The sequence below is a fragment of the Kogia breviceps genome, chromosome 8, assembly GCF_026419965.1.
Source record: "Kogia breviceps isolate mKogBre1 chromosome 8, mKogBre1 haplotype 1, whole genome shotgun sequence".
Taxonomy (NCBI): Eukaryota; Metazoa; Chordata; class Mammalia; order Artiodactyla; family Physeteridae; genus Kogia; species Kogia breviceps.
Window position 1 is genome coordinate 42,418,110 of NC_081317.1, and position 15,755 is coordinate 42,433,864.

At 40.3% G+C, this 15,755-nt stretch overlaps 1 protein-coding gene across 4 annotated transcripts in view; it reads right to left on the reverse strand.

Moving 5' to 3' along the window:
- The window catches only part of NFX1 (nuclear transcription factor, X-box binding 1), a 106,838-nt gene that overhangs the window by 75,311 nt on the left and 15,772 nt on the right, over positions 1 to 15,755 (reverse strand). For all 4 annotated transcript variants that reach the window (XR_010841952.1, XR_010841953.1, XM_059072774.2 and 1 more), the window contains exons 3-6: positions 11,496 to 11,654; positions 10,285 to 10,362; positions 3,588 to 3,693; positions 180 to 251 (exon numbers count right to left, since the gene is read on the reverse strand). Coding sequence is in view for 2 of the 4 variants with exons in the window: in XM_059072774.2 (XP_058928757.1) it covers positions 180 to 251; positions 3,588 to 3,693; positions 10,285 to 10,362; positions 11,496 to 11,654 (415 nt within the window). In the remaining 2 variants the exon portion in view is untranslated. The remainder of the gene's footprint in view (positions 1 to 179; positions 252 to 3,587; positions 3,694 to 10,284; positions 10,363 to 11,495; positions 11,655 to 15,755) is intronic.

The following is a 15,755-nucleotide window of genomic DNA, read 5'->3' on the forward strand; positions in this document are numbered from 1 at the left end:
GATTAAGGCAGCACAGGAAATTACTATTTACGGAAAAGTACTATTTACACCTACCATTTATTAATGGTAGTAAATAAATACTATTTGCACCTACCTACTAATCTTTTATTTTAGAAATTCATACATAAAACATTAATGTGGTAACTGAAGTCTTCTTCAGAGTACAATTCTAACTTTACCTGGTCCGTCCACATTCACATGTTTTAGTCATAAATGCAGGGCAGGGTGGGCAAGGTCCAGGATGGCAGAGACTGAAAAAGAAAGGCTGTGATGAATAAATCACACCCAAGCTTAAACTTAAAGCTGCCCCAGCTGGGCCCTACTATGAATATGGCAACAAATAAACTTCCTACGAAATGTTTTAGTATTTGTCTAAAGTTGATTAAACTATTTAAACAAAGATACCAACAATGTTTTTATATAGAAACAATCGATAGCAGTATCATCTTAGAATATTTAATGAGAAAAGTAAAGCCCAAGTCAAAATACTGGTTTTATCTGGGTCTGATAGTTAAAGATAACATTTCTAAATATGGTATCAGCCCACTTAGTACAGTGAGTAGGGATAAAAAGATCCTGCCACTCAAGATGGCCAATGAGGTCCTTTAGAAGATCAGAACCTGAGCAAAGTAACAGAGTTTAAATCTGCTAGATCCATGAGAAGTACAGACATTTTCTCATCAGCTGGTAAAGTGATAACCAGGTGATAGGCTAACAATGGGAACATTGAAAAGAAGGTTGCTTGGGGTGACAGGAGGCATGCTGGTAAGTAACAAAGGGGAAAGGGACTCATGGAAAAAAACCGTGCCTAATTTTTGCTATAGGTCAGAATTAGGCCTCTGAATGCTATGCTTTTTATAGGAGCTATGCTATACAGAGACCAAAGAAAAAATGAACAAAATGGAAATAAATTCCAATTCAAATAAATACTGCCCTCTTCAAAGCAGACACCCCTGGTAAATTACACACCTGTACAGAAATATCACTACTTAAAACATTTTGGGAACTTTGCGGGGTGGGGGGGCAGGGGGGACACCTATGTGATGGCAAATCACAATCCTTTGGGAATCACAAGCCAATCAGAGGGGACTTCCCTGGTGGCGCAGTGGTTAAGAACCCGCCTGCAAATGCAGGGGACACGGGTTCGAGCCCTGGTCCAGGAAGATTTCACATGCTGCGGAGCAACTAAGCCCATGCGCCACAACTACTGAGCCTGCACTCTAGAGCTGGCAAGCCACAACTACTGAAGCCTGCATGTCTAGAGCCTGTGCTCTGCAACAAAGACAAGCCACAGCAATGAGAAGCCTGCGCACTGCAATGAAAAATCGCAACTGCTCTCCGCAGCTAGAGAAAGCCCACATGCAGCAATGAAGACCCAACGCAGCCAAAACTAAGTAATAAAATAAAATAAATAAATTTTAAAATATAGCCAATCAGAGCCAAGTGTAATTAATCAAGTGGGTAACAGAATTTGCTATAAAAATCAGGTGTGCCTATAAAGTGGTCTGGTTGGATTTTTTATGTGACTACTAAATCAGTTACAATAATTCTTAAATGAGATTTAAACACTGAAAACATTCCAGGAACATGTGCCCAGTCTCCTAAGATGATCCATTTTGACAGACAGAACCCACAGGAGACATAAGATTAAGCATGCTTCTTTAAGAATGGGTATCATTATTCAACAGTTATACTTCTTCACATGATATACCTCAACCCTTTCAGGTGAAATTATTTTCAAGGCTGGACATTTAAATAACTTTATTTTTTTAAATAAATTTACTTATTTTATTTATTTATTTTTGGCTGCATTGGGTCTTCGTTGCTGCATGTGAGCTTTCTCTAGTTGCCGTGAGCAGGGGCTACTCTTCATTGTGGTGCGTGGGCTTCTCATTGAGGTGGCTTCTCTTGTAGAGCACGGGCTCTAGGTGCGTGGGCTTCAGTAGTTGTGGGCTCAGTAACTGTGGCTCACAGGCTCTAGAGGGCAGACTCAGTAGTTGTGGCACATGGGCTTAGCTGCTCCACGGCATGTGGGATCTTCCCGGACCAGGGCTCAAACTCATGTCCCCTGCATTGGCAGGAGGATTCTTTTTTTTTTTTTAAAGAAGATTTTGGGGTAGGAGTTTATTAATTTATTTATGTATTTTTGCTGTGTTGGGTCTTCGTTTCTGTGTGAGGGCTTTCTCTAGTTGTGGCAAGTGGGGGCCACTCTTCATCGCAGTGCGCGGGCCTCTCACTATCGCGGCCTCTCTTGTTGCGGAGCACAGGCTCCAGATGCGCAGGCTCAGTACTTGTGGCTCACAGGTCCTGTCGCTCCGGGGCATGTGGGATCCTCCCAGACCAGGGCTCGAACCCGTGTCCCCTGCATTAGCAGGCAGACTCTCAACGACTGCACCACCAGGGAAGCCCCTGGCAGGCGGATTCTTAACCATTGTGCCACCAGGGAAGCCCTTAAATAACTTTAGACTGATTGACAAACTGCTGATCAAGTGTGGATGATTCCAGGTTATTTCAAATATCCCTGAAGCCTGGACTTAACCCCAGGTTCTCATAACCTTCAGAGCAGTGACTCAGAACACTGTCTACATATTAGAATCACCTGGAAAAAAACTACCATGCTTAGACCCACCCCAGGAGATTCTGATTCAATTGCTCTGAGGCAAAGACTGGGCCTGGTGTTTTAAAGTGCTCCTTAAATGTCCGTATCACAGTGGTGTTCTCTGACAGTCATGACAGGGCCCCATTTCTGCTGAAGGCTTCCTACAGATAATTCATGTGGAGGATTAATTTCTTGTTACTGAATTTACTAAAATGCCAACTAAGGGAAGGAATAGATGAGTCCCTGGGTTTTGACCTATGGAAGCAGTCAAAGGAAGAGGAAGGGCTGATTGTCCAGCAGATGGCAGACCATCCTGTTTAGCTCAGTATGAATAGCTCTCCCCACAATGATATTCCCCAGCACCGTCCCTACATCTTGATCACAAGACCTGTGATCCAACCCTCGCTCCATGCAATAGAAGGGAGGTACCAGTGGAAGCAAGTATAACACTCTGATGTCTGTTTTCTCTTAGATTTGGGTAATAAAAGCAAGTGTTACCATTTCTTGACCACTTATCATGTGCCAGGCTCTGTACCAAGTCTCTTTAGTGTGTTAATTAATTTAATATTCATAGAACTCTGTAACTATTTTTTATCTATCATTATTATCTTACAGGTCCAGAAACTGAGGCTCAGAGAAGTAATTTGTCCAACATTACATAACTGTTAAGAGACAAACCCAGGAATTAAACCTTTGTCTGAAGCCAAAGCCCACAGAAATTTATTTGTAACTGATCAACTGTTTATTATTGTGCATTTCTCTCCTCATCTGTAAAACGGAGATGACAAATATCTATACATCACTGGGCTGTTGTAAGGATTCAACGAGTCAACTTTTGCAGAGTACCTGGCACAAAGCAAGTGCTCAGTAAATGATACCACACTGTCCCTCACCCAGTCCTGTTATGTGCTAACCAGACATCTGTACTGAGAGCCGCATGCAAAGCGTGTTCACCAGGAATCCCCAGGAGTCTAGTGTTCCAACTTACAGATTACAGGAATGTGGGCAGTCCTGGCCAGGCTGTTTCCTTCTACAGACCTCACCACAACTATGTGGAATTTCATTTCTGCTCCATTCAGGATTCTTTACCTTGCCTAAAACATATCAAATAAGACAGTCAATGGTATAAACTTCAACTGCATCCTAGACTTCGATGAAATAATACAATATAGCCAGACAGCATGAAACATCAGGATGGTGTTCATTAGTTCAATAAACACACTGTCCTAAAATAAGAAGGTGAATATAATGCTACTCAGCAAAAGCTTCACTGAGTATGATAAATTCTGGATTATCTGGAAAAGACAAATAGTCATTTTTACTGATGAAAATGCCACTTTGACCAATGGACACTTTTAATCTAAGATTCAAATAAAACCTACAAGATAAGCTTTCTGTAAATGAGTCTTCAAATTGATATGGGAATATCTACTGTAACAATCAGAAAGAGGGAATAATGGAAGAGAGCAATGGGGGGAGGGGAGAGGCAGTAAGAAATGGAAAGGACGTAAGTCCCCCAGTATAGTAGGAACTCGCCTATTCTAAAGTTAAAATATAGGCATAAAAGGGTTATAATTTTTAACATCTTTATTGGAGTATAACTGATTTACAATGGTGTGTTAGTTTCTGCTTTATAACAAAGTGAATCAGTTATACATATACACATGTTCCCTTATCTCTTCCCTCTTGCATCTCCCTCCCTCCCACCCTCCCTATCCCACCCCTCTAGGTGGTCACAAAGCACTGAGCTGATCTCCCTGTGCTATGCGGCTGCTTCCCACTAGCTATCTATTTTACATTTGGTAGTGTATATATGTCCATGCCACTCTCTCACTTTATCACAGCTTCCCCTTCCCCTTCCCCTTCCCCATATCCTCAAGTCCATTCTCTAGTAGGTCTGTCTTTATTCCCGTCTTGCCCCTAGGTTCTTCATGACCTTTTTTTTTTTTTTTTTTTTTTTTTGTGGTACGCGGGCCTCTCACTGTCGTGGCCTCTCCCGTTGCGGAGCACAGGCTCCGGATGCACAGGCTCAGCGGCCATGGCTCACGGGCCCAGCCGCTCCGCGGCATGTGGGATCCTCCCAGACCAGGGCACGAACCCATGTCCCCTGCATCGGCAGGCGGACTCTCAACCACTGTGCCACCAGGGAAGCCCCTCTTCATGACCATTTTTTTTTCTTCGATTCCATATATAGTCCATCCACCTCACTACAAATAACTCAATTTCATTTCTTTTTATGGCTGAGTAATATTCCATTGTATATATGTGCCACATCTTCTTTATCCATTCATCTGTTGATGGACACTTAGGTTGCTTCTATGTCCTGGCTATTGTGAATAGAGCAGCAACGAACATTTTGGTACATGATGCTTTTTTTTTTTTTTTGCGGTACGCGGGCCTCTCACTGTTGTGTCCTCTCCTGTTGCGGAGCACTGGCTCCAGACGCGCAGGCTCAGCGGCCATGGCTCACGGGCCCAGCTGCTCTGTGGCATGTGGGATCTCCCCGGACCGAGGCACGAACCCGCATCCCCTGCATCGGCAGGCGGACTCTCAACCACTGCGCCACCAGGGAAGCCCACATGACTCTTTCTGAATTATGGTTTTCTCAGGGTATACGTCCAGTAGTGGGATTGCTGGGTCAGATGGTAGTTCTATTTTTAGTTTTTTAAGGAACCTCCATACTGTTCTCCATAGTGGCTGTATCAATTTACATTCCCACCAACAGTGCAGGAGGGTTCTCTTTTCTCTACACCCTCTCCAGCATTTATTGTTTCTAGATTTTTTGATGATGGCCATTCTGACTGGTATGAGATGATATCTCATTGTAGTTTTGATTTGCATTTCTCTAATGATTAATGATGTGGAGCATTCTTTCATGTGTTTGTTGGCAATCTGTATATCTTCTTTGGAGAAATGTCTATTTAGGTCTTCTGCCCATTTTTGGATTGGGTTGTTTTTTTGATATTGAGCTGCATGAGCTGCTTGTAAATTTTGGAGATCAATCCTTTGTCAGTTGCTTCATTTGCAAATATATTCTCCCATTCTGAGGGTTGTCTTCTGGTCTTGTTTATAGTTTCCTTTGTTCTGCAAAAGCTTTTAAGTTTCATTAGGTCCCATGTGTTTATTTTTGTTTTTATTTCCATTTCTCTAGGAGGTGGGTCAAAAAGGATCTTGCTGTGAGTTATGTCTTAGAGTGTTCTGCCTATGTTTTCCTCTAAGAGTTTTATAGTATCTGGCCTTACATTTAGGTCTTTAATCCATTTTGAGTTTATTTTTGTGTACGGTGTTAGGGAGTGTTCTAATTTCATTCCTTTTACATGCAGCTGTCCAGTTTTCCCAGCACCACTTATTGAAGAGACTGTCTTTTATCCACTGTATATTCTTGCCTCCTTTCTCAAAGATAAGGTGACCATATGTACACAGGTTTATCTCTGGGCTTTCTATCCTGTTCCATTGATCTATATTTCTGTTTTTGTGCCAGTACCATACTGTCTTGATTACTGTAGCTTTGTAGTATAGTCTGAAGTCAGGGAGCCTGATTCCTCCAGCTCCGTTTTTCTTCCTCAAGATTGCTTTGGCTATTCGGGGTCTTTTGTGTTTCCATACAAATTGTGAAATTTTTTGTTCTAGTTCTGTGAAAAATGCCAGTGGTAGTTTGATAGGGATTGCATTGAATTTGTAGATTGCTTTGGGTAGTAGAGTCATTTTCACAATGTTGATTCTTCCAGGCCAATACCATGGTATATCTCTCTATCTATTTGTATCATCTTTAATTTCTTTCATCAATGTCTTATAATTTTCTGCATACAGGTCTTTTGTCTCCTTAGGTAGATTTATTCCTAGATATTTTATTCTTTTTGTTGCAATGGTAAATGGGAGTGTTTTCTTAATTTCACTTTTTCATCATTAGTGTACAGGAATGCTAGAGATTTCTGTGCATTAATTTTGTATCCTGCTACTTTACCAAATTCATTGATTAGCTCTAGCAGTTTTCTGGTAGCATCTTTAGGATTCTCTATGTATAGTATCATGTCATCTGCAAACAGTGACAGCTTTACTTCTTCTTTTCTGATTTGGATTCCTTTTCTTTCTTTTTCTTCTCTGATTGCTGTGGCTAAAACTTCCAAAACTATGTTGAATAAAGGTGGTGAGAGTGGGCAACCTTGTCTTGTTCCTGATCTTAGTGGAAATGGTTTCAGTTTTTCACCATTGAGGATGATGTTGGCTGTGGGTTTGCCATATATGGCCTTTATTATGTTGAGGAAAGTTCCCTCTAGGGTTATAATTTTATAATTAATGTCACTCCACAAATTTTAGTAAGCCTATTCCATAAACTTAGTGCTGGGGCAGGATGAGTAAAACCAAGGCATGGGACTCCTCCTTGCCCTTGAGCTATTCATCCTCACTTGGGCAATTTACACCCTAAATGAAGCCTGTTCCCAGTCCTTGGCCTCTGCTATTCTCTCCTGTCTCTTTCAGAAATCTTACTCATGCTGTGCAGTTCAATACATCTAAAGGCTGATGAGTCCCAAATCTACATTTTCTGCATTGCCCTGAATCCTTAGTTTCAGTCCTACATGTCCAACTGTCAGCTGAACATCTGTGCTTGGGGTTTCACAGTCACTTCCAAATGCCTATGTATCTACAGTCAAAGTTAGCATCTTCCCTCTTAGATCCCACCCTCTCCAGGGTTCCCTATCTGTTAGTGACACCATCACTGTCAGAGTCACACAAAATCAGAAACTAGAGTCATCCTCCTTTTTCTTTCTCTATTTAGTCACCAAATCTTGTCAATTTTCCTACATAGTGTATCTCACACCTCACCTCCCCCTCTACTCCTGCTATTCCTCTCTACTGGCCAGAACCTCGTCTCTAGACTATCAGAATACCTCCCTTGCCTCTGTGCTTTCTTGCTCCAATATGCTGCCCAGGTTTCCTCCTACCATCTCTCAATGGCCCAACCTCTTTTCCCTGACTCACAATGTTTTTTTCCCTTCATCTGCCAGGGTTCTGCATTAGACTCCTTTTCACCCATTACCCTTTCACCTACTAGAATCTCATCTATTGCTCTCACCTGTGACTATCATCCCTAATTCCTGATCTTTCTTCAAACTTTCCTAACTCCCTGGAGAACATCTTCCACTGGATGTCTTACTCTTCCAACTCAACACTTCAACTCCAACTCCAACTGAACTCATTGTCCCCACCAAACCTGGTTCACTTGCCCTGCCCTCTTCTGTTCTTGGTATCACCATTTCCAAAAGCATGAAACTTTGGAGCCACATCTGCATTCCTTCCTTTCCCACTGCTGTTCATTCCTGTTTACCTTTGAAATCTTATATCCCTTCCTTTCTGTCCCACTCTAAAACCCATTGCAGACTTTTAATATTCTTCATCTGGGTTACTGTAAGTCCCCAAACTGTTTAGGTCCCCAAATACTTAACTCACTGCCACCAGACTAATCTTCATAAAGAATCAGGGAATTCTCTGGCAGTCCAGTGGTTAGGACTCTGCATTTCCACTGGAGGGGACCCAGGTTTCATCCCTGGTTGGGGAACTAAGATCCCACATGCCTCGGCATGGCCAAAAAACAAAACACACACTGATGCCCTCAGTGGCTTCCCACCACCTGACAAATGAAGTCCCAGTATCTAGGTCTGGCATGAAGAAGTCAGCCCTACCTTTCCAGTCATCTCACACTCCTCCATCTTCACAGACCCTGGGCTCCATAACTGGATGACTTCCTCTTCTCCCAGCAGATCCTAAGCCTTCCTGGTGTTAAACTTAGTTTTCAAGCCTGGTTCAATTCTACCTCCTTCAGGAAGGCTCTTAATCCTCCAGCCAGAAGTCAAACTCACCCCAAAGACCTCCCACAGACTTTGTAGTAGAACAGCAAGTTAATTGTGTCTTAAATTTTAGACTGCAAGCTCTGGGAAGTCAGTAAATAGTCTCATTCTTCTCTGTTTCTTCATGGTACCTGTTACATTAATAAGTTCTCAATAAAGTATATTAAACCAATGGTCTCCTTTTTTTATTCAGCTGCATTGCATGGCTTGCAGAATGTGGGATCTTAGTTCCCCAACCAAGGATTGAACCCAGGCCCTTGGCAGTGAAAGCACAGAGTCGTAACCACTGGACTGCCAGGAAATTCCCGACCAATGGTCTCCTTGAAGAGCAGAGTGGGGCAAAGTCCTTAGGTAAAATCAGGCCATTATTTGCCTTCCCACACTATTCCACCTCACTCAGATCATCGTGACCTTCATCCCCACATTCTTCTGCCTTCTTAGGGTCCCATATCCAACTTGTCAGTGAAGGCTTTAACAAGATTTTAAATTTCATTATTATGCTTCATGTTTAAAAATCCTTTAAAAATAAGGTAATTAAGCCTGGGTATTGGTCTTATTAGTCCAATTTTCTATTGATCTCTTGCTTCCAGTTTCATGCTGCCTTTCCAGTAGTACATTCAAGAATATTCATTCCTTCAGCTAATACTAATTCAGTATCTATTAAGGCACAGATTTTGGCAATAGAACATAGAGGACCAACAGATTCTGGACAAGAGTGGCCAAAGTGGGAGAGGAGATAAGAAAGGGGAAGCTTCCTTTGGAAGCGGATGGTTGGGGTCAGATCTCGAATGACACAGTGGATGAGATTTAAAGAAAAGAAGGGGAAGAACACTGTAAATAGTTGAGTTCACAAAGAGATTGAGTCTAGAAGTGTTGATGGTCAGTGACTGAATCTTGGTGAAAGCTGGCAGTTAAGTAACAGGAAAGGAGAAATATGAGCAAATTAGTTAGAAAAATAAGGAGAGCAGGTAAAAAAGAAACAGAAAGAGCTAGTCATTTCAAGAAGTGAATGGTCAAAAGCATTAAGGGCTGCTGTGTGGACAAAAAGGTTAGGAATTTATAAATCAGCCCTGGATTTGGTCAGGAAAGGGTCATTGATGATTTCTGAATAAGTTTCAGTGAGGTAATGAGGACAGAGATTAAAATGCAACGGTTCAAGGAGACAAATGGTTAAGAAATGAAATCTGAAAAATCGAAAGCCAAATGGTAAAGGTTACCCATTAAAAGACAGGCAGGAAAGAGGAAAAAAAAAAAAAAAAGACACGCAGGAAATAGGTTAGCAACAGATATGAGCATATGGATCATGAAAAGTTTTTTTCCTAACACATGGAAGAACTGAGCTATTCAAAACCAGGTAGAAGTATTCCATAAAGAGGGAGGGCACAAGGATAGTTTGCAATGCTGGTTTACAGAAAATGTCTCTTTACTATAAAGAACAATGACTGATTTCTTGGATTAAAATAAAGTATACTTCACCATTACTCTTTACTCATGTTGCTCATATCCAGAATTTCAAAGCTGTTACCGTTAGAGATGAGAAGAAGCCCATGTATGTACCCACCTCTGCCATCTGGTCAGCTCTGATCTAAACTAAGATCAAGGAGACCTGGTGGGCATGATGAGAGGGTCCATCTCCAGAACAGTCTGCCAAGAACACAAAGGCCTGTGACTCTAGCTGTGTGACAGACCACACGCATGTGATGTCTTACAAACTCCTGTAGCTCTGAAGTCTTATTAGTGACTTCTAAAACATGCCCAGCACACCGCCTCTCCTGGGCTGGGAACTGAGGTACAATAAGCAAAGTGGAAGAGACTCCAGTGTATGCAAAAAAAACTCACCACAGAAACAAGTATAGTTATTAGGAACATGTGCAGAAACATTCTGACACGCAGGACACCTCCAACCACTCTGGCTGTCTGTTAAGAAAAATGAGAGGAAATCAAAAGAATTTCCTTACAAAAGCTCATGTAGTTTAAGAATTTTTAAATCTATGGAAAGCCATAATATTGAAGCAGTAGTACTAATTTCCATGTTAAGGATATCAGACATTTAAGAAACAAATTCACAATACTGAATTCTTTGCTTAAATATTGCATTTAGGCTTACATTTATAAGGACCTCAGATATCGCGAATACAGTGGGTATCCATTACATTCCATTTTTAAAAATTGAGATATAATTAACATATAACATTGTGTAAGTTTAAGGTACACATGTTGATTTGATAGATTTATATATTACAATATGATTATTACCATAGTCTTAGTTAACACCTCCATCACTTCATAAAATTAACATTTCATTTTGTGGGACAGTGTTCTATTATTTTTACTATCAAAGTAAACATCTGAATTTTGGTTTGAAAAAAAAAGTAGGATAAGATACTTGAGTACATGTAGGAAAACTCAAATGTTAAATTAGAAGAGCCAAAGTTCAGAAAGCATATTTTTAATAACATTTGCATTATCCCTAAATACTAGTATACTTTGGGAAAAGTCCACTAAATACTATGGAGAAGATCTGTTAAAGGCAAAACAACTTCAAAATCCTAAGGGTAAATTAAACATTGCTTTCTATAAATTTTCTAAAGCAAACTATACAAGAAATGTTTTCTAATGAATAAGCTACAGGGATGTATAGTACAACACAGGGAATAGAGCTAATATTTTATAGTAACTATAAATGTAATATAACCTTTAAAAATGGTGAATCACTATGTTGTACACCCGAAACTGACATAACATTGTACATCAACTATACCCCAATTAAAAAAAAATCGTTCTTTATAGTTGCTACTTGGATAAAGGCTACCATTTTTAGTAAAAGTGACTGATTTTGTTGTACCCTAAGTATATTTTAATTTGTTATGCTTAGCTGGTTTAAGATTTATAGCTTAATAATGGTCATCCAAAATATGTGATCAGGGCAACATACTCTCCCTGCAGATAAAACATTCAAGAGGAATTAAGTAGTATTTTTAAAGCTAAGTTTAAAACCTGAACATATCAAATGGGTGAGAATAACTACTCAGAAGAGAGAACTGACTGACCTGCTTGAGACGCTGGAGACCTTGCCCATTTCTTTATGCAGTTCAAATGAAACACATGGTAACAGCTCTGACAACTCCACACTGGGGCTGTGACACGAACCAATTCACAGCACACCATGCACTCATACTTTTCTGTGGTTAGCTGTTCAATTAAAGAACCTGTTTAAAAAACAAAACAGATAAACTCAAACACAGAAAAACATTCCTTAGTCAACCAAGAATGAGCAAGGCATTTGAGAGGAGAATTCAAATGTAGAGATTTTAAGGGATGTCTGATTCTGAGCAAGGTGACTGTTCAGAGTTTGAGGGCAGGAAGGGGCAGGAATATGCTGAGGGAGAGGACTTAGGAAGCAGACATTCAGGTAGGGATTCCCACAATTGAGGAAACATTCCCAAGAAACTGCCCAGGATCCTAGCAGAATAGCCAAACGCCCCTTGTAACAGACGGCTTGAGCATTCACAGGAGAAACATGCTGTAGCACCTTGCCTTGCCCTCTCAATCTGTATGGCTCTGCATCTCCCACATTCATGGATTCAGGTTAGGGAAGGGTTTGTGAAGCTACAGTGGTCAGGTGCAAGAAACCTAAGCCTAGACAGGTTCCAACAACCCATGGTGGTGAGATGGTTCTAGTAGATGCCCTCAAAGTCTTCAGTTGTTCACTCAAGAAAGACAGGCTTGACGCCTACCACAAGCCCCATGGTAGGATTACTAGACTGAGGGAGACACAGTCTCTGGCTCTAGAAGCTCAGCATCTATGAGAGAGACCAGCATATAACATTCTAAGAATCCTCCCAGATTTATTCTTCAATACCTTCACCCACTTCCAGACTTTTCCTTCAAATACGATCTCAGCAAAATCTTTCTTAATCCCAAGTGTACCCAGACCTGAGAGTATGTGTGTGTGTATGGGTTTTTTTCTTTGAGCCCATATTTTTAGCATTTATTTCACAATACTATTTTGTTATAAGGCCAAGTAAGTTATAAGAATAAAACAACTAACCTTAAATACACCATGCCAAGTGTTGTGCTAAAGCACTTTACACATATTTAATTCTCTTAACAAGGATATAACAGATACCATTTTATAGATGAAGAAAGTGAGGCTCAAAGTAGTTAAAGCACTTACCTAAGATCATATAACCAGAAATTTAAAAATCAAAATTCAAACTCATCACTATCTGACTCAAAAGCTCACATTTTAGTCATTCCATAATATTAGCTCCCTAACATTACTTTCTGTTTGTCCAGTTCAAAGTCAAAAGAAATACACAACATCAAGACTGTAAGCTCTGGGAGGCAGGACCAGAGCCTCGTCTACCTAGTTCACTGTAGTATATCCAATGCCTGGCATATACCAAATGCTCAGTAATATTTATTGAATGAATGGATGAAAGAATAAACAAGTATCATCTAGTCTGCTCCATAACCTCTCTCCTTTAAAGTTTCAGGCTTTAGTAAAGTTTCTGGGATAGTTCTTTCCCTCTGAAGAAAGCCTGGAATAAAGATACTGTGAGTGACTGATTAAAGGGAAATCTACCCGCTTTAGATACAGATGAACACATCATAAAATTGAATTCTATTACAAAAGCCAAGGAATCAGACTTAGATTCTTTCTTAAAAGTAGGGATACCCTACCCTACATAGGTTAACATTTCTGAATAACAGAGTCAATTATATTTCCTACCAGTTACCATGCTACACATGTGGAAGATTCTGGAGCGGTAAGTTAGGTAAGAGAGAGCTCATTAGAGAGTGAGGTTAAGTTTGAGCCATCTATATATGAGGCTAATTGGGGCTGAGGAATAGTCTGTGAGAATTACACTTGTGGTGAATTTTATAGAAAATGCCTATTGACCAATCCAGAATAGAAATGAGTTAGAATTAAAGAACACATTAAGGTAAATGAAGTACGGAAGCCATCTGAGAACACCACAATTTTTACCCTGCGGACTGTCTTTTTATTTTACTGTTTCTCTTATTCATTAGTTTATTGCTTGTTAATGAAGAACTATTGTGATGTTTCTAAGTCCAGTCACGGTGAAATTTGACCACTAGGATGCATATACATTTAGTTATGTGATGACAGCTGTCAACTTTGAATAGCCTACAAATTACTGCCTTTACAAAGCTGTCAACTTTGAATAGCTACAAATTGCAGCCTTTCCAAAGGCTGTCTCTTTCATCCCATGTTCAGTATGTCGGCAAACCCTGCTGGCTCTACCTTCAAAATATATCCAGAATCCAACCTCTGCTGCTAACACTCTGGTCTAAGCCACTATCCACTCACCTGGATTATTACAATGGCCTCCTAACTAGTCTTCCTACTTCAGTCTATTACCACAGCAGCCAGAGGGAACCCGTCAAAATGCAAATTATTAATAGATGATACACTCCTCTGCTCAGAAGTTGCCAATGGTTCCTACATCACATGCCTGTAAAAGCCAGAGTCCTTACAATGGCCTTCATTGTCTCCCGGTCCTCATCTGTGATTCCTCTTTCCCTAGGTTACCACTCTGAGACGACACTGCCTCCTTCCCAGCCCTAAATTGGAAGGCAGATTCCTGCGGGAAGGTCTTTACAACTTGCTATTCCCTCTGCCTAGAATACCGTCCCCCAGACATTTGCACAGCTCAGTCTCTCACCTGCTTCAGGTGTTTACTCAAAATGTGGTCTTCTCAATGAGGCAGTCTCTGGCCACACTTTAAAAACTGGAACCCACCCCCCTCCAAAAAAAACCAAAAAAACTGTAACCCACTCCCTCAGCATTCCCTATCTCTTATCTTTCTTCACACCACTTAAGTCTATCTATCATATATTTTACTTATTTTACCTTATTTATTTCCTAACTCTACACATAGAAGGTACTCAATAATACTTGTATAATGAATGAAAATAATAAATAAAATAATAGTAAAAGGTTCTAGAAACATACTAGAAAGAGAAACAGTATAATTCTTTCACCAACATTTCAGTTTTATCTAAGTATGTAACATATGTAAAACATGGTACTATTCTGGAATTGCTCTCTGCTAGTGAACTATCACATTTCAGATGCAAGACTCTTGTCCATGCTGGATGCAGCCCTATCCTGACCACTGGCTCTTCTTCAATCCTAGGCCCTCTCCCACTAGGGCTTCTCCATCATTCCCCAGTCATGACTGTATATTCTCTATACTTTTACTTTGATAGTATGTCAGTAAAGAGGGTGACAACCCACTTAAATAACCCGAAGAACAGAGACCTGTCTGGAGAATGGACTACAAACTTTTCAGATACACCAATAAATAACTGTCTTTAAAAAAACAAAACAAAACAAAACCTAAAACAATCCTGATCTGGAAAAGCCAAGTGTTAAAAAGACACTTTTGAGGTAAACAAGGAAATTCAATTGTGGACCAGGTATTAGATGATTTCAAGGAATTATCGCTAATTTTGTTAAGCACAATAATGGCACTGTGATTATGTAAGAAAACGGCCATATTTTTTAAATAGATGTAACCTAAAAGTATATGAAGGTGAAATAACCTGATATCTGGAATTTACTTTAAAATATATCAGCAGGGCTTCCCTGGTGGCGCAGTGGTTGAGAGTCCGCCTGCCGATGCAGGGGACACGGGTTCGTGCCCCGGTCCGGGAAGATCCCACATGCCGCTGAGCGGCTGGGCCCGTGAGCCATGGCCGCTGAGCCTGCGCGTCCGGAGCCTGTGCTCCGCAACGGGAGAGGCCACAACAGTGAGAGGCCCGCAAAAAAAAAAATAAAAATAAAAATAAAATATATCAGCAAAAATAAAGGGAGGGAGGTAGAGATTGTTTAAATATTAATGTATACCTATTTATGGCATATTATATATTAATTTAAAATAAGGTTTACAAAGATTTCTTAATGAGTGGAAAAATATTACATTATAATACGCAAAAAAAGAATAAAGATTATTTTAATTATATAATTTCAACTATGTAAAACTGAGCACTGAAAAATTCTTTAAGGAAACAGACTAAAAGGTTAAAGCTGATTATACCTGGATGGTGGGAATAAAGGTAAACTAGAAAGATAGAAAGGTAGAAAAAAGATACAGGCTAGATGCATTAATAAATGAGGCTGGGGCTGAGAGATCTGGAGGCTAATAGATGACAAAGATAAGGAGACATGGAAGGGGATGGAGAGAAAAGGTCATGCAGCATTAACTTCAAAGGAGCAGGGATTCTGATACAAAGGTAGAAGAATAATAGTTTAGAAATGACACTGGGGAAGGACTGTG